The sequence below is a fragment of the Coffea arabica genome, chromosome 6e (assembly GCF_036785885.1).
Source record: "Coffea arabica cultivar ET-39 chromosome 6e, Coffea Arabica ET-39 HiFi, whole genome shotgun sequence".
Classification (NCBI taxonomy): Eukaryota; Viridiplantae; Streptophyta; class Magnoliopsida; order Gentianales; family Rubiaceae; genus Coffea; species Coffea arabica.
Window position 1 is genome coordinate 9408742 of NC_092321.1, and position 25093 is coordinate 9433834.

A 25093-nucleotide genomic window follows, 5' to 3' on the forward strand; every position below is an offset into this window, starting at 1 on the left:
TTCTAAGGGCTGAACACTCTGAACTGTCTCTGGTGAAAAATGAAGAAGAAAAAGAAACAAATAACAGATAATACAATTCTGTGTCATTGTTGGTTATGAGGATGTGGGAGAAAGAGGAGGAAGAAGGTCAAAAGTTGTCACATGTTGGTTGTTGAGTGCCAAAATTGGATTGGGTCCAAGATGGAAAATGCTATACTTCTTCAAACTTGTTTGTGATGTTAACATGAAAGCTGTAATGCTTTTGGTCTGATTTTGGTAGACAATTACTGGATTACTGACAGTATAAATGGTTATGTGTTCTTTTGATGGTGTATTGGCAAAACCTGTCAGCTCCACTCGTTGAAGAGGGGTCAGTTTTGTCGAATTCTATTGTTTTTAGGGCTTATATGCATGTATATTTCTGAGTACTCAATGCAACAGATTTATGCCTTAGTTGCTTTGTGTATTCCACTGCAGTTGATGCTACTGACATAGCCATTTACTTTTGGGATTGGGGTCTGGTTCTATACCTTGTGTTAAGCCTTTCCATTCTTGCTTTGCATTCTCTCTCTCAGGCTGACAGAAGCATCTTATGGTTGATGTTTTAAAGGATAGATGACTTGCTTGCACATATCTTTAAATTTATCCGTTTGCAATTTAGAATTGACGTTCCGTTGGCATTCTTTACTGCATCTTGGGGTGAGGCTGGGTTGTTGCATGCAGATCTGCTATGCCCAGAGTATGTAAAATGCTACGCCTTCATTCAACTTATTGGTAATGTTCTAGGAGGAGGATATCCAGACTAATATACTGTCCTATGCGCGTAAATAGCTATTCTAAGGGTTGTCAGAGCGGCTCCCATAATTTTCAGGCTTCAACTATCCCATAATGAGAGGCAGCCTCTTCTAGTAACCGTGTTACATTCTATACTTAATGCCAAGGTTTGGTGTGGTTTCTTTGCAGCTGATAAATTATTTCTTTTGCGCAGGCAACAAGATGGTTTTGTTATCCGTACATGCGTTTATGCCCTAGAATGTTAGGGGAAGGAACTTTGATCTGTATCCTAATATTATCTGACATAGGAGTATCAAGGAGAACATGTTAGTGAAAGAGGGGAAGTGATATTTGCACTTTTCAATTAGCCTCTAGCACTCCTTGGAGGCTATATTTTTAGTAGGTGAATTGAAGTGCAAGAGGCTAAATGAGAAGCGTAGATATCAATTCCTGTGAAAAAAAGCTACTGCCTTATATGGTTAGAGAGGACCCTTGAAAGTCTTCTTCGTCAAGTTTAGAGTTCGAGTTCTAAGCTTGACAGTTGGAGGCAGGAAGGGTGTTATATGGAAAGGGGCAGGAGGACTTAAAAAAAAAAAAAGAAAAAGATTTGGCATGGAGATTATAAGAATGGCCTTGATGCATTACCAACTACCATGCCTTTTTCCATTCCTGAATTAAACTGCCTTTGCAATAACCACAATACCTATAATCACTTGCGCTGCTTTCGTGCAGTTCCGAGTCAATCTTGCCCTGTACCAGGCAAGAAATGAATAGGCCTTTCACTCTAATAATCTAACTTAGAAAGCTTTCGGCATTTTGCGAGAATACAAATTAGAGGTCAGATGGAGATGGTGGGTGGTTCCAGCAATTTTATAAGCTGCTGAAAATTATTTTCAGTAATTAACCCTTCAAGAGACTGTTGAACCCAACCCACCTCCACGTACAATGTCAAAGAAAGCATAGGATACATTTGTTCTCAGGTGCTCATTCAGCCAATATCCTGATGCCCAAGTAAACAATACTACCACCTTTAACCAATTACAACATGCTTCCATATGTTACTTGTTTAAGATTTGGTGCAACGCATGCGAAACAGTCATTGGTTAAAGATCTTTCTCCTTCAAAAACAGAGCATATTTAGAAAACTAATCTAAAAAATAGGAAGAAAAACATCAATGAGGTCACTTAATCAGTTTCCAATCAAACATCCACAAAGTTTGACATCTTCCAAGGGAAAAAGAATTTAAATCAATAATGAATGAAGTAAAAACCTTCCAAAATTGCGTTACCAAAATTCCAAAAAATCAAGGTCATTTCTCACAATCAGCACAATTTGGCAACCTTTTATGTCTAATATTGGTTGATTCAGAACCATCCTGGTTTTACTTTAGTTACACGGCCAGGACCCTTCATAAACTGGAGCATTTACAAGTTTCAGATACAGGAGCTTGCATGACCGGAAACGAACAAGACCACGTACTCTATGCCACTAGCACCATTTCACCATGCGAACCTGGAAAAATTGTATAATACATGTTCAAACAAAATAAGTAAACAGTATTAGTTGAATATCAAGGAACATCTAATGTGGATTTTTGAAACTTACTTCTATCAAAAATCTCATGCGCCAACTGAAGCATAGATTCTGCATCTTCAGACATCCTCGAGACCCTTTCTGATTCCTTCACAGCTTCAGCTACAACAAATGATTTATTTTCTGCTTCAGCAATTGTGTATGCAGCACTTACAGTTGCTTCTTCAACCGTATCAGCGAGATAGCCAATGCTTTGAGCTTGCCTAGGCTGGACATCTCTGGGTTTTGGAACAGGAGTTTTTGACCCCTCTAAGAGATCTTTCTTGATTCTGTAACTGTTCTGAACCTGTGCCAGTAATTACAGTGTCCAATGAGCAAATCCTCCCATTAAATTATGAACTTTTTGTATACAACAGCTTCTATATATCCATATCTATTACAAAAATCAGGGTGCAGGGATGGGCCAGGAGTCACCAATATGGACCTTTCTCTTTCATTTGTCTGCCAATTCATGCGACCGTAAAAAGAACCAAATTCACTCATGTAATGATGAGTAGAATTTTGAGTTTTGTCAATGCTGTCTGGTAACTAGTGTTGTATGAGGGATAACTTAAAGGCAATTTCTGGAGTTGCCTACGTGGATAAACAGAAAATCTGTAATAAACAGAAAATGCCAACTGCATTACAAAATTCTTTTGACTAAACTCATAACACTGTTGGGCATTAATTAAAAGACATTTATACATTTTGCAATGTGGACCAAGTAGAACCAGAAAAGTAACTCACTCAAGACACCAAATATGAATTATGAAATGAACACCAGAAAAAATGTATTTACACAGAATTCTGCAAATGTGTTAATCATCATATAACTTACCTTTTCAAGTTTTTCTTGTGCAACAAGCCTTCTTAACCTCGCACTTATTAACCTTCTGAAATTTGGGGGCACCTCATGTCTTTGCTGCATAATAATCATGAAAATACAGAAAATAAGTTTTCTTTTCAAGCATAAATTTTGCCTAAGAAATTTAATGAAAACCAAGTGGATGTTACAGAACAACAGAATTTGAGCCTACACCAGAGACTGTGAAGACCCATGTGCCACCCATAATTAGATAAATGATGCTTCTCATTCGAAATCTTTTCATATCTGACTTCTCTTTCATTTTATTTTATTTTATTTTTTGTTTGCCAGGGGTTTGGGGGTTCAAAGAAACAGCAGTGAAACATACGAAATTGTCCAAACAGAACAAAAAAAAGATCGGCTTAGAGATTTTCAGCAACAAATCAAGTAAGCATTCCAAGTCCACCTGTAACTAAAAGATTCCTGAAGAAGTTTTTGTAAACATTGGAGCTTTTCAGTTTTCACCCAAAACTATATTGAATTTTGTAGAACGGTGTTAGTTCTACAAGTACTTCCAAGGCATCATATTGATAAATAGGACACTAGAAATTGAAATAAAATAAAAACTTTAAATCCACAAAAAAAAGAATGATACAGCTTTTCAAGTCAATTATTCATGCAGATTTCATCTCAAACAACCAACAAACAAGATCCATATAATGCAAGGATCATATGTTTTCTGAGATTTATATAAGATGTCACATGATAGATCAAATGTCTCAAGTCTCTCTCCTTTTCTTTGACATGTAAGGAAAATCATCAAAAGCAAGGTTGCAAACAAGCTGCATATATTGAGACCAGACAAGCCTTTGAAGGTATAAAAACTCATTCAACTAATTACAGGAACCTTTAATAAAAAAAAAAAAAAAAAGCACTCATATCTGGTACTCATCAAACATAAAACAATCAAATAATCATGCTCAACAAAAGTACACAAAATGGATTATGTGAAGCTGATTATAGAAAATCAAAATCCTAGGGTTTCCTCATATAGAAATTTGAATTTCAGATGAAGAGATCTCCAATCATGACAAAATAAACAACAGAAATGTATATGCTTGTATAATTCTGAACTGGCAGCAGCAAACCTCAATAAAATTAACAATAGTGCTGGTATCTGATCCATTTGGCTCTTTTAGAGTTGAAAGTGCTTCATAAATCATCGCATTATACCTGTTGAAAGGAACAATAACATCATAAAGAGCAAATAAACAAAGAAATAACTAGACAATCTACAGTGTACAGAAAGGAAAATAATAAAGAAAGTCCGCTCAGCCAATTATGGAAGGAACCGAATCAACGCTCTATATTATTTTGTAGAAAAGGGGCCAGGCCTGTAACAGGCTACCAAGAACTTCATGTTTGTAACAAATCAGCCTGAGTAGTCCCTTATCATGAAGATAATACTGTTCGAAATGACAAATAAATATGAAATTAAATAATTTTTTTAACTACTACTAATCTATTCAACAACAACAACGAAGGCCACAAGAAGTTGAACTTGAGTGCAATGGCTCAAGTGGCTACAATGAGTCCCCTAGGCCCAAGAATGATAGATACACAACTTTAGCCTTTGTAACATCATTTCGCAAGTGGGAATAGCAGCAAATTTAATTCATCCCATTACGAGGGGATGCATCTAGGCCCATACCAATTTCAACTTTCCATCTCAACAGTGCAACAGATCTTTATGCATTTCAGCACATCAAAGAGAAAGCCTTCTTGCAGGGTTAAAGAACAAAGATATAACTACTATTTTGGCATGATGTATTGACCAAGAACAAACACTTCTTAAGAGTTTCTTATAACTAGATTGGTAAGACCTTGACACTTTTATTTCCCTTCTCATAGCCTTGAGGTTCTATATTCTCCAATATTCTGAATTGTTAAGCTACCATTTATCAGTTGGAAGGACCAGTTGATGGATCCAACCATGGATTGTAGGACTCCTTATTATAATTTAAAACCTACAATATAAAGATTTGCATTGTAGACCTGAATGAACACCACACTTATAGGTTCCCTCTTGCCATGATAAATCATTTGGTCTTATCAAGGAAATAATTACTTATGTTGCCAAATTTTGAATTCTGAATGCTATTATTTCCAATTCCTTTTAAAATAACTATGAATGCAGAAAGAGTTGGAGTACAGCGAAAAAGAGCAATGAATCAACTAAGCACAGTCATAGCGCACGTAAAGAATATACACGATCACCTACTTTGAGGCTGTTTTTCCGTCCAATAAACATTTTGAGGAATCATCAGCAGCCACATCAGCAGGCACCTCAAGCGAAAGGGGAGTTGAAGAAGCAGGAACTTGTGTGATGGGCAGTGGTGTGGCAGGAGCGTCAGAAATTGCCTTCCCTTTTTGTGCTTTTGATTTTTCTCTAGGCCCCAGGCCATTACTAGCACTAACAGTCAAATTTCTCCATTTATCCTTCAAAAAGATAGGAAACATGTTACAGCAAACAAATCAGTATTTAAATCTAAAAGACACCATTAATTCAAACTCCAAATTGAAAACAAACTCCTATAGTTTATATTTCTCCATTTAGCACAAAAATGAAAACCCATAGAAAAGGAAATTAAGTACTTGTAGCACCGAAGTATTGATCTTCAAGCTAGATGTGTAAAGTTGCTCCATTAGGTGCTTATTCTTTGTTCAAGAATACATTCCTAGCAACTGCACATCACCAGGACTTTGTAATTTCTAGATGTGTTTTTGCTTAATGTCCCACGAATCTGAAATTCAGTATGGATGCTCAAATCATTCATTTAAGGTAATTCAGACAAAATTCCTAAATGGACAGACTTCAAACCTTGACAGAAGCTCTATCAGGCCAGATCACAAATAGCACAGTCTCTGTACCATTTGATTTGCCACCATAATATTGCTTACCAAAAAAAAAAAAAACCATAATATTTGAATTATCATACAGACACCCAAAGAAAAAAGAAAAAAAACCGTTGACATCTTTATCAATAAAGTTATCCCTTTCCAACATCCAAGGATCAAAGTACAACTAGACAATCACATCAAAATTAATATTCACATAAGCACGAATTCCAATAACAAGAACAACTAATTAGTCAAAAGAGAGGAAAAAGAAAAAAGAGAAGGAATTGGGAGAAGATGAGTGAATATGACCTTAAGATCAATGTTGGAGCGAGAGAAGAGGAGGTGGCTGAACTCGGGGTCTCTTTGGATGTTCTTCCACTTGCCGGTGCCGTGCTTTTTGACGCCGGCTCGCAGCGCTTCTTCTTCTTCGGAAGTCCACTTCTGCTTCGGATTTCCCATCTCTAGTTCTTGCTCCTGCTGCTACTGCTTTTGCCAATACTCTAATTTGTTATGCTTAAGTTAAAAAGCCCTTAAACCCTACCTTCTACCTTCTTCTACAGTTTGATTTCTTCTGAGACGATACTGATGATAGTGACGGCTTCAAAGTCTTTATTGTTTTCGTTTTTCTTTGTGGGGTAACGAGGATGATACGACACCGTTACTGTTTATGTGAGGCACTAGGTCGTCACTGCTTACACCGTTACTCATTTTTCCTTTTTTCTTTTTTTCTAGAATTGTTTTTTCTCTTTTTAGCCCAATTAATCTCCAATTGGCCCCAAAAATAGAAAAACGTATCAAGGTATTACCATTTGGTTCCACGAATCTATTTTCCTCTTAGTAAAAGGAAATATTAATGCTACAGGATATCTATATCTATATAAATTTGAGAAGGGATTTTTAGCAACAAGCATTCACAAACCTTCCCACTCTCAACTCTATTTTTCTAGCATTTTATATTTAATTTATTTCGTAAAAAATATCATAGGCACATTACACCCCCACGTTTCCCTCAAACAAGAAGTTAACTCCAACTAACACTCCCAAGTTTCCCTCAAACAAGAAGTTAACTCCCACTAACACTTCTTACACACCTTACTCCAACTAACACTCCCCACCCACCTTCCTACTACAATAAACATTTTCGCAGATCATCTCCATGAAGGCAAGGTATACTGGTTTCAAAATCTATATCTATATGTATTCAGGAAGGAATTTTTAGCAGAAACCCTCTCAATGCCTTCTAAACTTGTCATACTTTTTTCTAGATTTGTGTATTTATTTTAATACATAAAAAAAGTAGTGGGTTATAACCCACCTTATCACCAATCAATATTCTCACTATCCCACTATCACCTTATCACCAATCAATATTCCCACTATCTCACTCCCACTATCCCACTATCTTAACTCATATTTTTGTATTTATTTTAATACATAAAACAGTAGTGGGTTATAACCCACCTTATCACCAATCAATATTCCCACTATCCCACTATCACCTTATCACCAATCAATATTCCCACTATCCCACTATCTTAACTCATCCTACAATTACTCATACAAATTCTTCTTTTACTGATCGACTTAATTAACTTATCGAGTTAAATCCCTCACCCTCTCTCTCAGTTTCTTATTTGTTTTGGGTTCTCTATTGATTTTGTAAATGTATTGATTTTGTTTCTTTTGTGAGCAGTAGTTGAAGATATTATGTGCAGAGACTCCAGCAGAAATCAACCTTCTTGCGGCCAGCTTAATTTTCCAGGTCAGTCCCCTCTGCCTTTTAAGTATGTTTTGCTTTTGCTTTATTTTTTGTCATGAATGATATTGCATTGATTTTCTGATCATCCATTATTTCTGAAAACTGTTTACAAAATCTTATGAACGGTTGTTTGCTTATTGTTACACTGTAAAGCAAAGATAAAAAGGTATTACTTGCTTATATAATTACGGATGGTATAGGTTCATAATTGAGAGTTCAACTATTTCTAACATAAATTGTATATTATAAAAATTTATTTGTTTGTATTACTGAAATTTTTTTAATTATTTTTTATTGCACATTTATCACATAAAATAGGTGTTACGATAGTTATTTTCATAATTTTATTACAAAAATGATCGTGCATGAAATAAAAAAAAAGATTTTTTTATAATTTTAAAAAATAATTAAAAATGGTTTATAATTGAACAAAAATAATTCAGATACTACTAATAACTAAGGCACTATACGCCCATTATTAAAATTGGATTAATTTTTAATTTCGTCAGAAATCCTTTTGGCAAAATTGCATTCTAGCCTTTCTTTTCTTTATCAATAATGACAATTACAACTACGTGATTCATCTATCTAGCAACAGCACAATTTAACTCATGGAATAAATAGTTCATTGCTTAAAGTACTTAAACGAAAGGTTAAAGTCAAGTCCTACTTAACACTTGCAAGTAATATATTACAATTAGAAAAAAGAAAATGATTCAAGAGAAGCAAAAAACTCACCAAGCCCCTGACATATGTGCAATCATCAAGGCACTTTTGAGCATTTAAAACTGCATTCCTTAATTCAGGTAACCACTTCTCTGTAATTGTTTTCATTTGATTACAATGCAATTCTATTAAATTCTATTGATGCTATTTCTATATTAATTATTGTATTTTTTCGGTTAACAGTTCTCATACAATATATCACTATTTACACATAAAATAAATACATAAACTATTGATTTTTAATTTAATATATATTTTATTTCTAGATCAAAGAAATGAAAAATCTAACTGTACTCAAGATCGCCAGGCATCCACATCACCAATGATTTTGCGTGATCATGGTAAATATACAACTTCTTATATCGTCATACTCATCTTACATACACATTTTTTGGCTGCACTATTTTGCTAAATCAACTATAGATATAATACAATACAATTGTATTACAATTGTTCGATTACAATACAATTGTATTACATTCTATTGATGCTATTTATAGACAACTTAGCAATTTTATAGATTAGCAATTTATTTTATTTTATAGATTACCAATTACTACATGTACCAAAATATTTTTATATAGGGATTACTTCATTAACTATGGGTGCTAATAACAATTTAATTGGTGCGTATTTTTCATTTGATTACAACACAATTGTATTAAATTCTATTGATGCTATTCTATATTAACTATTGTATTTTTTTGTTAATAATTCTTATACAACCGAAAAAAGACGGTTCTTGAATGATATATACATTATATTATATTTCAAACTATTGTTAAACAGATATTATATTTTAATTTTATTAGTAAAGTTTTTTCACCTTTATTTGTTCACCATTTTATTTTTTTTCAATAATGTCAGCACCGTGCATAGCACGGGTATTCCCACTAGTAGTTCAAATTTATATCCAGGTGCCTTATTTGAGTGGAATTATTGTTTTTTTTTTCAAACTTAACAAAGATAAAGAGATGAAAGAGAATCATCATCTTTTTTTAAAAAAAAATTGGTGTAGTTTGGATTAGCTGTTTTTTGGGATGTTTTTGAAAAATTTTACTGTAACAGTATTTTTATAATATATTTTGGAATATTTTTAAAAAATATTTTGAGATATTTAAGATTATAAGAGTTTTTAAAATATTTTTTAAAATATTTTTTAAATATTAAAAAAATTAGACTACTTTTAGAATATTTTTTAAAATATTTTTAAAAAATTTAATAATTTTTAAAAAATTAATTTTTAAAAAAATATTGAATCCAATCAGAGAGATCAGTGCATGGGTATATTTTAACTGGATGTATGACTTACTGATGATGTTGACATAAAGTAAAAGACAACTCTTTCCAATATTTTTTATATGTTTCTCCTCCCATCACAAAAACAAAAAGACCCAATGGAATTTTTCTTTTTTCTTTGATACACAAATCTTAGTTACTAATGAAGCATAGCTATTAAATAAGCAATCTTCACGTCTAACATGCATATGCATGGTACAACGTAAAAGCGACATTTAAAAAAAAAACCTATTTTTGGTAAACATTATACTTGTTTGAAAAGTGATATGAAAAATCATACTTATGTGTATATATATATATATATATTTTTTTTTTTTTTTTTTGAGGATATATAATTTAGCACAACATTGTTACAATTGATCATATATTAAGAGAAATAGAAAAGGGGCGAAACTATCTAATTTATTAAGAGATTCGGAGAAAGTTAAATAATTTTCTGCCAAATTTCAAAATATTCTGGAGAGAAAATGCAGTTGGGGGAGAGATTTCAACCACGTGGCGAGAGGAGGACTGATTATTCCCTCTTTTGGTGGCCAACAGAGGTTGGCTCGTGAGAAATTAATAGCAAAATTTTGGTAAAATGATAAATTATTTGAGATAATTTGTAAATAAGATACTGTAGCACTTATAAATATGACGTACGTAAAATATAAAAATAATTAAAAAATATATTAATAATACAAGTAAATTAATGAGTGTAACTATCCGAACACACTCGTACCGCCTGCGTACTAGTCAGCTGTCTCACAGGTTTTATGTGAACTTTTGTACATAAAGCTGCTTGTGCTTGTCTTCTAGATAAAATGTTTCAGTCAAATTGTCATTCGAATTGTTGGGACACTGAGATAATTGAATGCATTTCGTATTTATGGATAACTAGCTTTTTCCGCGTCAAATCATTAGCAAATCATAGCCAACCACGTGGCATCCAGTGGAATGGGTTGCGAACAAGTCATCGACAAGCTCTCTTCCCCCTATCCACTTAAGCTTAGCTAAGCTGCTCTTACTCCAGTCGAGACTCTTCTTCCTCAGCAGAAAAATCTCAGCTCAAAAAGAGAGAAGCACGAAGAAGAAGAGGGGGCAAGAAAAGTGCCCGTTGGAACACAATCAGCAGCGTTTTCGTGCAGCTTTTGCAGTTTTTTTTTTATGCCAAGAAAGCAATGCCGCCAAAGCTCACATTCTGAGGAAGACTGAGAACCCAGAGAGAGTGTGTAGCGAGAATGCAGTGCATTGGATTTGGAGCTCAAAATGTTGCAGCAATGGTCGTTTCTGGATGTCCTAATGTTAAAGGGTCATCAAGGAGAAAGAGGGTGGTGCTGAGGGATAATCATCATCATCATGTGTGGAGTAGATACAGTAGCAGTAGAACAGTGGTCGTACAAGTGAGGTGTGGCAGCAGACGTACAACAGCTAGCGAGAGTTGTGTGGTTGATAAAGAAGAAAAGTTTGCTGATCAAGAAGATTACATCAAGGCTGGTGGGTCTGAGCTCCTCTACGTTCAAATGCAACAGAGCAAGCAAATGGATCAACAGTCTAAATTTTCGGATAAGGTTTTGTTATTTGTACCTCCACTTTTCCTCTTCTGCCTGTTTCTTTTCTAGTTTCTTTTTTGGCAACGAGAATATCATTTAGTATTTGCTAAATCTTAATCTATATCGAGTGGCAATTATTTTTGGTGCAATGACTCGAAAGACAAAAATTTGAGTCTATTAGCTAGGGAAAAGATTACTTTTTGGATTCTTGATGGCTGCATGAGGCAAGGTAGACATCAATGTTGGAAAAAACGCAAGAAAAAGGGTACTACAACCTAACCGATCTATTTTTACATGTTTCTGTCGAGCACTCGAAAAGCTCTTAACATCAAAAGTCGTCTCTAATTTGGAGATGTTTATGAGGAAATTCGTCTCCAATTTGGTGTACAAGATTTAAGTCAATTTATCATGCCACACAACACATGTAATGTTCCAACATCATGTCACGCAATAGACAAACTGGCCTGGTTGGGGTGAACCCCCTTACCTGGGCAATCAATTCCTCCATTTATATGGCTTTCTTGAAGCGTGTCACAATGGATACCCAAGTTATTAATGGCAAATTTGACGAGATTGAGTGAAGAGACAGTTCGTTTCGGAGTTGACCACTCTGTTAAATCTCAATTTTTTTTTTGGGCAAACTACAACATTAGATTATGTCAATCTTCTTCGTGCAATACAAATTAGCAATGTAAAAGTATGTTCATTGATATAATGTCGCTCTAGTACTGTCATACTAGTAATTTACAAATTATACTGCTGCTCTCAGAATATTTGACGAACTAATCTCACAATTGCAGATGCCGGAAATATCAGCCGGTAATAGCATACTGGACTTGGTGGTGATCGGCTGTGGTCCTGCTGGACTTGCCCTTGCCGCAGAGTCAGCTAAGCTAGGTCTGACGGTTGGGCTAATTGGGCCAGATGTTCCTTTCACAAATAATTATGGTGTGTGGGAGGATGAATTTAAAGGTACTAGCAATGTATGTCTCTGGTAATCTTGTATAAATGGTCAATTAACTTGTATTGTCAAGATGCTCTAAAGTTGGATCCTTTTGTGAAGAAGAAATGTGAGGAGAAAAGGAAAGATGGAGAAGAATATCTTGCTAAGAATCTGCAGAAATTTGTCCTTTTAATTACTTCCATTGACAAGAAGCACACGAAACAAGAATCTACACAGCTAAACAGGTTGCAGACTAACAATAATATTCAACTCTCAGAAATTTCTTTCTGTGGAAGTAAAAGTAGAGTTTTTAACAGAACATCGCAAACAGAGTTACGTAGAACGAATATATAAAATATTCGAGTTCTGGCATCATTATTCTCTCTTCCGATTAACCAAGAATTTACTACTATAACTGAAGCCATAGTGATACTAAAAGACTTAAAGATACCTGCTTGACTGTCCGTTATCATTTTTATAGTTTTTCCTAGTGTCCGGCATCAGTCTTTGTTGAGCTGCTTCAAGCTTCCTTAATGCTCAGGGTATGTTTCTGGTGCTTTTCACACAATGGTTGTCTCTTGTTAGAGTATCATGTTATTTGGTGTTATGTATGTTTAAAAATTTTTAATAGGACGGCAATTCAAGGTGATCTTGGTGTTTTATGTGCATTAAGCTTTTTACAACATGGTAATTCAAGGTAACCTCGGATCAGGCAAAAGGTCTAGATACAATTCTTGGGGTCATCTGTTGTGAAGTTTGTAATGGAATTTAAATGAAAAAAGTTGTTCAGGCTACTTTTGAAGCCAGATGTCTTCATTTAGATGAAGAGACAAACATATGCGTTACACTTTTCTTTTCTAAGTTATTCAGTGAAGTAAATCTTTCAATTAGTCTGTCAAGAAAATGGAGGCCCATTCTATTTTTTTGGTACTTCTTCTGAAATCATTTTATAGACGTGTGTGGTAATCTGTAAGAGATATCAACTAATTGACAATTTTGAAGCCTACTGGCAAATTCCAAGAAGACCGCCATCTATAGAACAAAATCTGAAGATATTCCATGTTATATAGAGGAACAGAAGTCAAATTTATATCAAGTACATGGGCTATCAATCAAATATATGGCTGTTATCAGTTGATATACCGGATAATGGTATGTACTGCTCAGTACGTTATCACTACAGGGCACAAAAATATGAGTCATACCTAGTATGCATGTGTTAGTCTCTGCATTAAAGCTGTGTTTATATGCTGAAATTGCAAGAGTATTTTTAGAGGTTTATAACTCCTTATCAAAGATTCCCATCATCTTTTTTCCGGTCAACATTGTATCAGATCTTGGGCTTGCTGGATGCATTGAGCATGTTTGGAGGGACACAGTCGTATATCTCGATGATAATGATCCCATCTTCATCGGTCGTGCTTATGGACGAGTTAGTCGCCATTTGCTCCATGAGGAGCTGCTAAGAAGGTAAATTTTTCTCTATTTTGGGCTGTACTGATCTTTTTCTGAGTCTGCCAATTTTCATTATCCTTTTCTTCCCTGTCAGCTTGCCAAAATCTTTCTGAATTTTATAGATTCTTGATTTATATTAATTTTCCCTAGGTGTGTCGAGTCAGGTGTGTCATATCTTAGATCAAAGGTGGAAAGGATTGTCGAAGCTGCTACCGGTCACAGTCTTGTAGAGTGTGAAGGCAACATTGTGATTCCCTGCAGGTATATGTCAAATTTTGGTTTAGATAATTCTCTTTTGATCCCGCTTAATTTAACTGCTAGCATCTTTTAATCCTACCATAGGCTTGCTACTGTTGCATCTGGAGCAGCCTCTGGAAAACTCTTGCAGTATGAACTGGGAGGTCCTAGAGTTTCTGTTCAAACAGCTTATGGTGTGGAGGTTGAGGTAGGGAATCTTTTAGGTTATGTTAAAAAGGTTGAAGGTTGGTCTCATGTACTTAAGTTGAAATTCTGAGACCGGTTTCCTCAAATCAATATCTTCAATCTGACTAGATGGCTGCAAGTTACTGCATGTAATTACTAGTCTGAAGGCTACTTTTGCTAGTGCTAAGGATCAGCAAATATTATCTTTATTGTTATACTCTAGTTCTGATGGTCACAGTAATGGACATGCGCTAGCTAACAGAAGCTAATCCTGTGCACTCTCAATTTTGCAATCTCGGTCTTTTCTGCCCTCTATTCAATTCTTTACCTTAACTCCTTTTGTAAGAAGAAAATCTTTTGGATCATCTCCTCTCATGTCCATCTTCTTATTCATGGGCAGATAGTTGATTTGTGCTCTCTATCAAGCATATATAGTCTATATTTGTCATGACCTTTACTGCTTTGTAGGTGGAAAATAATCCATATGACCCCAATCTGATGGTCTTCATGGATTATAGAGACTACATGAGGGGCAAAGTTGAATCTCTAGAAGCGGAATTTCCCACATTTCTTTATGCTATGCCCATGTCCCCAACAAGAGTTTTCTTTGAGGTTCGTCTATTATCCCATAGATTGCGTTTGTAGGCATGAAGTCATGCCAGTTATCCTTCACTAATTATTGAAGTAAATGCATGTCAGGAAACCTGTTTGGCTTCAAAAGATGCCATGCCATTTGAACTATTAAAGAAAAAACTGATGTCAAGACTGGATACTCTGGGAGTTCGAATTATCAAAACTTATGAAGAGGTATTTTGCTACCCCAGCCTCTGCAGTTGTTACTTCATATGGAATTTCCAAAAGATTGTTAACTGAAGTATAAGGATAATATATGTGCAACAATTTATGCAGGAATGGTCTTATATACCAGTCGGTGGATCTTTGCCAAATACAGAGCAAAAAAATCTTGCATTTGGTGCTGCTGCCAGCATGGTACATCCTGCCACAGGTGATGAAGCTATTTATTGTGGCGCATGCTTTACTTGCTTTTGTGGAATGATTCCTGAATTTTGTCGTTGCTCCAATGAAATCAGGCTACTCAGTTGTTAGATCATTGTCAGAGGCCCCAAAATATGCTTCTGCAATAGCAAATATCTTGAAACAAGGTCAAGCTAAGGACATGATGACCCGAAACATATCCGCTCAAGGTAAATAGACCTTGCAATCTTTTCCAAATACTTTGTGATTGTTGATTGCACTAATTGTATCATGTGTGTTAACAAAACTTGACAGAAAGACGGGCTATCAAATTGCCACACCGCATCAATAGGATTGGATAGAAATATACCAGTTGTTAGACAATGAATGCTGACACCAAGGGAGAAAAAAAGACGATAACTGTGGATAAGATCGCAGTATTAACAAAATTGAAGAAAGTATTAGTACTGTCTCTTAGAAATGCATAATAACTCCTGAAAGATGTGTTTCCAATCCTCAATTTTCCGCGGACAACAATTTGCAGTAGGTTACTACGGAATATTTTAAATGCTTGGAAATGTTTTTCTAACACCTCAGGTTACAAGGGATATTTTTGCCAAATTTTGCCTATCACTTGTAAAGGAAGGATTTTTTGTTTCAGCTTGGAACACTCTTTGGCCGCAAGAGAGGAAACGACAGAGAGCATTCTTCCTTTTTGGATTGGCACTTATTTTGCAGCTGGATATTGAGGGGATAAGGGCGTTTTTCCAGACTTTCTTCCGTTTGCCAAACTGGTGAGTTCAAAATCACTGCTTACATTCTGTTCTTTCTCTATTGTGTACGGCATGTGCATTATTGAGGCTTGGGAACAAAGCGTTACAAACAGAAGCAATGCAGCATGATACCTTGGAACATTCCATTATGCCTGTTACAGTTCTTTTTGTAAGATTATCGCTCTTGAATATGTAAATATCCACTTACAATCCATGCATCTACAAACTCAGTATCATAGAGAAAGTTGGAAACTTTTTATTGTTCGCAAGATAAAAAAATACCTTAGTCTAGGATCTAGATGCCAATTAAATTATTACAAGAAATTCCAGTGGAGATGATTGCGTAATATTCCTGCTATAAGTTGATATTTGGTTAATTGGACCTTTCTGTAATCCCCGAGCGGTGTATATATTTATTGGATGGTTGATATGCGATGACTGAGTTTCTTTTTTGAAGATGCGGTATATATCTGAAACATCTCTGACATCAAGAGTACTGATGCTTATTTTCACAGGATGTCACAGGGATTTCTTGGTTCTAGTCTTTCCTCAACAGACCTCCTGTTATTTGCCTTTTATATGTTCGTAATAGCACCAAATGACTTAAGAAAGTGCCTTATACAGCATCTTTTGTCTGATCCAACCGGTGCAACCATGGTAAGAACATATCTCGCTATATAGATCGTAGAGCCTGCTGTACGAAAGCCTTCCCCAACCATTCGAGAAAATCCCATGTAAATAAGTTTTTACACTTGCTAGAGCTCATTTCTCATGGTGCAAGTCCATGTAGCATATTTTTCATCCTACTGAATTATGCCAAGATCTTCCAAGCATGTTCTTCTTATACTTTCTGCTTATTTGCATCTTCCAGCCTACTAAATCCTAAGCTTGTGGACTGCAAACCAAATACAAAGGCATCGTATCTACTCAATTTGACCCCAAAAAAGTAAAGAAATGAAAGGAAAAATCAGCTTCCTAATCCTAATCTTAGACTGAAACAAAGATTTGAGACTGATCTGGATCACAGACTTTTGCATGCGTACACTTTCCAATATGTTGTTCTCAGAACATATTACATAAGTTGTAGGGGGTGCAAAAAGCGCAGTATATATGCATGTTTGGAATAACTGAGCCATAACAAAGGGGCTGCTTCTACAATGGATGGTGGAAACGAGCGGCACGTCTCAGGACAGCAAGTGAAAGTAAGGCTTACTTGGACAAGGATGTTCCCATTAACTTTTGCTGCTGCTCATCCATTTCTAAAGGGGTGATGTTCTATTTGTTTGAAGAATCTTCCACCACCTCTAGAATGGGAGTGAGGTTTCGAAAAGTTCTTATCATCAATAGTTCAAGCACTATCCGAGGTAGAGTTAACTGATGCATGCTAGCTATTTCAAATTGGATATGCGGTACCCAAGTGAACCGTCCCAACATACCTGAACTCTTACTATTCAAGCCCATAAAAGTAAATATCATAGAATCACAACTTTTATTTGTACTGGTTTTTGAGTTTATCAGCACCGCCTTGTGGCGATCCCGTGTCTCCATATCTCTTGCTTGATATGTTGGGACAAAAGGGCAAAATGAAATGGCCATATCAGAATGCTGTTCCCCACATTCCTTAGCAAAGCATATACTCCCCTCCCTCTGTCCCATTTTGATAGTTCTAGTTCTTTTTTCCACATAGTTTAAGAAAAAATAATTAACTTTGTTATAAAAATAAATTTAAATTGCTATTTTTCTAAAAAATCCTTACATTAAATAAAGTTGACTTTTCATATATCAATATGTTTTGGAAAATTTAAATGCATTAAAGGGGGTAAGTTATATTCAATACTAACAATCTATATTAAATAAGGTAGTTTATAGTAATAACAACTTATATCGAATAAGGGTATTTTAGAGAAATTAAAAGACAATTACATTGTTCAATTGGAGAGTGGACTATAATTTGGGACAGATAAAAAAAAAAAAAAAAAAAACAGGACTATCAAAGTAGGACGGCAAGGAGGGCAGAGTATGCAACTTGCGCCAACAAGCTAACATAGTACTTCTTCTCTTGCTCTGTTTATTAGTGTTACCTATACGGTGCTCATTATTGCGGAAAATGCTTAAAACCTCATGAACGAACCTATTTCATCCATCTCACTTGCGCTACTGCTTTCTGCAAGAAGAGAATGCATCCTGCTATGGGTGAGAGCGAATTATTAATCGAATTTCCGACGGAATTTAATTAAAATTGGTGGATTGATTTCTATTCAGTTTCGGTAAAAAAGAAAAAAAATTGAATTTTGAAAGTGGTTAATTAGTCTAAAAGTGATTATGAGTTTTCGGTTTTGGTTTTAATCGAAAACTGATTTTGAGATTTCCTTTTTGTTTCTTCTATTTATATACATATATATTATATATGATATTTATATTTTTAATTACTTAATTGTGCCTTAGGATATGACATGTTACACATGCATGCAAACCCTATGTTACTGTGAATACTTACTAGTCCTAATTACCTTCTAAGTTCTAATTAAATCAAAACATGGTTAATAGGAGCACGGGTTACTCCAATTCGAATTTTTAATAGGTGTTTTTAATCAAATTTCAAATGGATGAAATCGATTTTAAAATTGAATTCTGATTTCAATTCAATTTGATTTTGATTCAGAGAATGTGAAATTGATTTCAATTTCCATCGAAAGTATAAAGGGACAAAAACGTCCATTTTTAACCAATTTTATTTAACCGAATCACCGATTAATCGACCCACTCTCATCTCTAGCATCTATTGTGCAATGGTTTTAGTCTAATTTACTTCAGTGAAAACAAATTATGCTAAATCATTTTGCTCGGCGTAAAGATCATATGAATTCTTATGCATTATTATTCACAAAATTAGAGTATTCACATATGAATTCAAGATCAGTTAAGTCTAAAAAAAAAATTTTTTTTTTTTTTTGATTGAACACAAAAAAGTTACCTGTATACCTACCTAGTAAGGGGGGTTAGGGTCAGAGCTGACCCAATTCTTGGCACTCCCAAAGAGTGTGTGCCTTCAACAACTTGGGACCTTTAGAGTCAAAAGCGATGCAATCAAGCATAGTCAGAGAATCCCAAAAACCTCACGCCAATGCATGAGCATGACTCATGGGAATTAGATAATAGATAGGATGATGATGGCACTTAATAGGGCACTTAGGCTTGGAATCATTAACCACAGTGGGCTGCTTGCATGCTTGGATGCGCTTTTAGCCTTTGGATTACCTTAATTCAGCGGATTATGCTGTGTAAGAATCAAATTAAGCCACCATAATGAATTAAACTATTATTAAGCTGCGGGGGAATGGAATGTGTTAAAGCCTAAAGGTTTGATGAACACATCCTAATTGTGCGAAGCGCTAATTGGTCAGTGCTTCATTTTTCTTGGTTCTTGTACGAAAACAATTTTAATTAACTCCAGGAATATGTCCCTTGCACTAGAAAAGCTGCCTTTTGTTCTTCGTAGTCCATTTCACTGAAACCTTTTTTTTAAATTGTCAAGCCCTCCAATTGCTTGTCTAGGGTATTATAAATTATGATAAAAAGGATTTTCTTCAATCAATTGCTGAAAACTTTATCTGACTTTATAATGTACCTTTATTTGACGAAAGCTGTCTTATTTCCGCAGCAACTTTTGGATGAAATGTCAAAGTTGAACTTCCCAAGGCCGAAGGCAATTCGGATTTGAAATGGGATAGTTTTGTTATGCTAATGAAATGACTCTGGCGTCATTATCTGCTTAATCCCAAGTGACCAAGACAGTTTTCAGTTCTAGTGGTAAATAAATCTAAGGTCGAATTAAGAACCCTTGAAAGATTAGACCTCGTTCATGTTTCACACTAATTTGTTTAGTTTAATGCTACTCTGATCAATTAAGCTTTGGTCTGGTGGTAGTAGTCTAGTTAGGTGAGTACCACTGCAAAGAGTCGAATCTCCGGTGAAACAACCCACACGGCTTCAGCAGATTGGTGTGGGACACGTGTGGATTAGTCTGATGATTCAGGATAACACACGTGGTCTCTGACAAAAAAAAAAAAATCAATTAAGCTTAACAAGTTATTAGGATGGAATTGATAAAGCTTGTCGTCGTGCTTCTGCACCGTAATCAGCCGCACGCTAAAGTTGCATTCACGGAAAGGCGCAAAAACGGCATGCAAGAGATCATGATTATTTCTTGCTTAAGGATTTCAAGGTTCGATCTTAATTAAGAGATTGCTGGACCGTGTAGTATTAATTAGGGTTTCGCAAAAGCTTAGACGATTGAAACCTCGCATGCTACTTCATGAAAGATGATTCATTTCATTAATCACTACTGGGTTCGTTTTTTTATTTAGGAAAGTTGATGTGTATATTTATTTAGCTTCAAGTGTTCAAATTTTTCTTCTGCGGTGGATCCAACTTCTCCCGTAGTAGGATATATATAGCCATGCCGATTGCCTGCCTTTTTCTTTTTTTTTTTCTCCCAATAATTTTGCACCTTGAAATTCATTCATGCATCAAAGCAGCATCAAGGTAAGCATTACGCATGCATGAGCGAAGTAATCAAGGACTCCATCCATTTTGATGATAATATCAAATTGAATGTAAGGAAATTGGTAATATTGGCACTATATATACCCGATTCATGACTAGAGAGAGTTTCTCCGGCCCTTTGCTAATCGGGGCTAAAATTCTGGAAATTAAAAATGCCAAAATAGAAATAAGGCTTGATATTATTAGAAATGTTCAAAAAAAAAAAATCATATTCGTAAAGAAGAAACATAGACACACTTCAATGAACATGGAAAATATACCGGATTGCTCGATTAGGATTGGAATTATCAGGTCATCCATAACTTTTTGTTTTATTCACTTCAATCAAAACAAGAATTCATTTTTATTGAATTGACAAGTTTCCTTTGTTTACTCGTATCTAGGGGCTCTAATTGGAGATACCATTGTTTCTGGTACAGAAGTTCTTATAAAAATAGGAAATGCCCTACCTTTGAGTGCTGTAGTTAAAACCAGTCCCCGCCGGAGCCACATTTCCTATCTCCTAAAGTCCATAATATGCAATATAACTATAAAAAGGGAAAACAGCCAATTTCATTCCTAAATTTCTTCACTAGTGCCGACTTAGTTTATAACTTTTATTTATAACCAATTTGATATGAGAAATTATTTTGCGATTCCAATTAAGGACGTCCATGACGATATCACCATCTAAAATCGATCTGGCTCTTAATTAATTAACTACATAAGGGCATTTTTTGGGTGCATTACTTACATGGTTGTACTAATTAAGTAAATTGTGTAACAATTCACAAGATTAAACTTTAAACACTTTATTTGGTGATTTTTCACACGATTTTAAAATTTTATCAAATGATTTTTTACGCGATTTTCTTGATTTATTACAATCCTGTGAGTGATGTTCCTAAAATATCTCTATTTAGTTGACCAATTAGAAGTCAGATTGGTTTTAAGTAGTGGCGCCGTCACAAAAGTCATTAATTGGAATCGCAAAATAAGTTCACGTATCAAGTTGATAGGAATAAAAGTTAGGGACTAAATAGGTAATAGTGAAATAGTTTAGAAACGAAATTGGTCATTTTTCCGTATTTATTTCCAAACTAAAAATATATCTTGATATTTCCAAACAAAAAAAATATCATTTACTTATTAAGTATAAACACATATATCCTGAAACTCTAGGAAAAGATCACCAGTGACAAGGATGGATAAAGACAGCAACCAATTACAAATCGAAACATCACAGGATTCCAAAGGCCCTAGTTCTATTAAAAATAAAACATAAAAAAAACTAAAGAAAGTAAAAAGAAACCACATTAATGCTGCATTAGTCAAAGGATAAATTCAATTTCTGTTACCCATGATGACTACAATGCAATCCACCTCCCAATCGATCAGGCTTCTTGTTAAACAAATTCTCGACTTCAGTGATTGGAGAGAAAAAGAGCCAGTAGCAGAAGAAAGAAAAACACGGATAATGAATTTATTACTACAAGCACTCCTCCAGAATTTTGGACGGCCGTTCGGCTTGCCAGGGGGAATAGAGTAATCAAAAAGTTTGTTGATCAGGAAAACATTTGTGTTCCACACAATTTTTCCAAGGGACCACAAATCCACCACCTTCCCTTCTTGGCTTCTGCTATAAATATCCAAACAGAGACCCATATTCTTTCCCAACAAGCAAATTATATTATACAGCTTTGGCTTCTTCTGCATGAAAAGGCTGATGTAGTGGGGAACTCGAAGCTAGTTAGCGGAGAAGAAATGTGAAGGCAATGATAGCTCTGATATTCAACGATCAGGTGAAGAATAAGCCATTTGTAAGGAAGGTATGAAATGATGCATGGGAGGAAGGCGACAGAAGAGAGTGAGCACACATGGTTCTTTGCATGCATATGACTAATGCTTGAAGCTCTGTGTGCTCACTCTCTCTCTGTCACCAACCCTACGTGCAGCCCCTCAAATATAGGTCTCTTTTATCATTTATGCTTTTATATGTGTGTGTGTGTCTGTGTATTTCTTTATTTATGTATGTATGTGTTTTATATATATATATATATATACATGTGTAGTTGTAGAACTGTAGATTATCTATACACACACCGGGCCGTGAAATTATGTGATCGATCTTCGCATGTTCGCTGCTACATGTCCACTTTTTAGTGTATCATAGTTGCAGTACAATTTCAATTTCCATAACAATTTTGTTGTGACGTCCTAGCATTTCAGAGGATGCAAATTAAGAAGCTGGAATTTTATTCTCAGTATCTGAGTGAAAGGAGGATGAATAAGTTACAGATCGATCACGACCGCGGGTAAAGCATACATGCATGTGATGTGAGTGAAAATCTTGGTTTTATTATATAGTACATAGTAAATATATCTTCTGTGTGCAGTATGAGTCTACAATATTTTTTGTACAGCTGCTGGAGTAACATATATATATATATATATATATATATATATATATATATATATATCTAATGTAATGATAGATAAAGATGTTATGCAAATTTATAGCAACACACAGCTATTTAAAGATATTAATTAGCAGTGTGTATAATTAAATTAATTTCCATCCATATTACTATCAACTGCAACATGTGAAAATATATAGCTTTGTGTAGAAAAATCATTGCGTTCTTGAGGCTACAGGATGTGGATCACAGGCAAAGGCTGCTAAATCATTCAGACAGCGGGAGACGACATATATTAGACTAATTGTCGGCGACGCTTAGTGGGGATCCTCCTACATGGTGAATAACCAAACTCCAATTGAAATGAAATCTTTTGGATAAATCAATACAATTTCGGAGGAATCAATAAAAGGGCATCAATTATTCAAATCCTGGATTTTTGAATTGAGGACAGTACAAAGTTATTGAGGAGGCACACCGAGCAGAATACTACAAGCTAACTGCTTTGGATCCAACACTGATTCCATGAACGTGGAGTGCTGTCAATTTGAAGAAATTTCATGCATAGTTTTGATGTGTTTCGCACTACAAGAGACACCAGGTTCGTGTCAGGGATGTACGGAAGAAAACTTGGTTCCAAGCATGCTGCTGCTGCTCGGAACATGGAAAGAGAACATGCCCTCCTTTATGCTTGGATGAATATCTGCTCTTCTCCTCATCATACCCATTGAATTCAAGCTTTCTCAAATCATTCTATACATTGTTGACAGACCTTGTTGGTAGTCTGAAGTCTTTAACACTTGATATGCTGCTTGATTACGGACGGTTAAACTATAAGTTTATTAGATTTAAGTCATGGAAATTGTATCCATCATCGTATCATGAATAAGGGTTAAAATCTGTAATTCAATGTTCTGATTCGACTAAACATGGTGCAAGTGCATCTTTTACCAGTGTAGTGTCGCCACCCATCTTTTTGATATCAGACAACAAGCACTATTGTTTCTGTTAAATGTGATCTTTTCTGCTTATCGATTATATCAGCCAAACACTTTATCGGCGACGTCATATTAATGTTCGAACACAACTCAACAATATGATGGTGCTTCTCAAATCATGGAACCAGAAGTGGACTTTTTTTACGCATCATGATTAGAACTGCAAGATGTAAGAACTCGCAAAAAGCATACAGAAGTAAGAGCTTCTCATACTTGCAACCAAACATGCTACAACTCTCCATTAACCTTCAAAAATAATAGTGTGTATTTAAAGTCCGACCCACGAGTTTTCGAAGGACTCACTCTTCTAAGTCATGAGATGTTACGAACGAGTGGGTAAGAAGAAGATTTGCTAGTAACTAGTAATTAATTAATTTGCTAGTAATGAATTAACTAGTAAGAATAAGATTTGCTAGTAACTAGTAATTAATGTGCATCGGATATGAAAGGAGAGAATTGATTTCACACTCAAAACGTTGAAACTAATTAATTAAATGTTTTTCGGAAAAGGAAAAACGAATTAAAATTACTTTTGGGGTTATTATCACTTTACCCCCTTAACATTCGGTGTCACTATCAATTTCCCCCTTAACATTATCTTTTAGTCACTTTACCCCCAAGACTAACGGTCAAAGTTAACGGAGTTTGTTAATTAAAGTAAAAAGACAAGTTTAGCCCTTAAAGTTATTGTCATTTTATCCCCATAAACTATAGTCTCATTATTAATTTACCCCATAAAGTTATTTTTTAGACAATTTATCCAACAATTAAACCAATTTAGCAAGTTAAAAAATGTTAGAAGAAAGAACACTCATCTTTCTATAATAAAAATAATAAAAAATTTAGAGTGGCTCTTCTCCTCTTTAGTATCAAGAAAAAAAGTCAAAATATTAATTTCTTTCTTTTTGGCAATCTTATTAATATTAAAAAAATAGAAAGATAGGGAGGGGGAAAGAGAGATAGATAGAGAGAGCTCAATTCATTTTTTAGAAAATACGGATAAGAAAGAATTAAATACTTTTATTATTTTAAAATTATTTCACTTTACTGTTTACCACTAAATTTCAATCCTAATCCCAACAACCTTAAATTAATATGATGACGTTAGACATTTTTAAAATTTTTTTTTTTTGTAAAATCTAATTATCGGTCTCTTTCTTTCCTATCTCTTTTTCTTTTCCTAGTATTAATAAGTGTGAAAAAAGAAATTTGAGAA

At 34.9% G+C, this 25093-nt stretch overlaps 2 protein-coding genes and 1 long non-coding RNA gene across 5 annotated transcripts; 2 read left to right on the forward strand and 1 right to left on the reverse strand.

Moving 5' to 3' along the window:
• Positions 1 to 1921: 1921 nt before the first annotated feature.
• Positions 1922 to 6637, reverse strand: LOC113694565 (single myb histone 4-like). 2 transcript variants are annotated; one of them, XM_072055037.1, is made up of 6 exons: positions 6342 to 6637; positions 5413 to 5630; positions 4280 to 4364; positions 3165 to 3248; positions 2360 to 2633; positions 1922 to 2266 (listed from the first exon to the last, which is right to left on the reverse strand). In XM_072055037.1, exons 1-6 carry the CDS (start codon positions 6489 to 6491, stop codon positions 2235 to 2237), a joined length of 843 nt encoding a protein of 280 aa, XP_071911138.1. In that variant the 5' UTR covers positions 6492 to 6637; the 3' UTR covers positions 1922 to 2234. The 2 variants fall into 2 exon arrangements, with proteins under 2 accessions (XP_071911138.1, XP_071911139.1); XM_072055038.1 differs by lacking the exon at positions 6342 to 6637 and adding an exon at positions 5787 to 5975.
• Positions 6638 to 10809: 4172 nt separating this feature from the next.
• LOC113696970 (lycopene epsilon cyclase, chloroplastic-like) lies at positions 10810 to 16761 on the forward strand. Of its 2 annotated transcripts, none has more exons than XM_072055041.1 (11): positions 10810 to 11366; positions 12149 to 12320; positions 13626 to 13761; positions 13897 to 14007; positions 14089 to 14191; positions 14638 to 14781; positions 14869 to 14976; positions 15079 to 15175; positions 15261 to 15374; positions 15787 to 15938; positions 16433 to 16645. In XM_072055041.1, the coding sequence occupies exons 1-10, from the start codon at positions 11037 to 11039 to the stop codon at positions 15891 to 15893; spliced, it is 1422 nt and encodes a 473-aa protein (XP_071911142.1). In that variant the 5' UTR covers positions 10810 to 11036; the 3' UTR covers positions 15894 to 15938; positions 16433 to 16645. The 2 variants fall into 2 exon arrangements, with proteins under 2 accessions (XP_071911142.1, XP_071911140.1); XM_072055039.1 differs by having other exon boundaries at positions 10813 to 11366; positions 15806 to 15938; positions 16433 to 16761.
• Positions 16762 to 22133: 5372 nt separating this feature from the next.
• On the forward strand, positions 22134 to 23885 carry LOC140010009 (uncharacterized). Its single transcript, XR_011817270.1, has 2 exons — positions 22134 to 22799; positions 23090 to 23885. It is a non-coding gene; the product is annotated as an uncharacterized lncRNA (long non-coding RNA).
• Positions 23886 to 25093: the final 1208 nt, after the last annotated feature.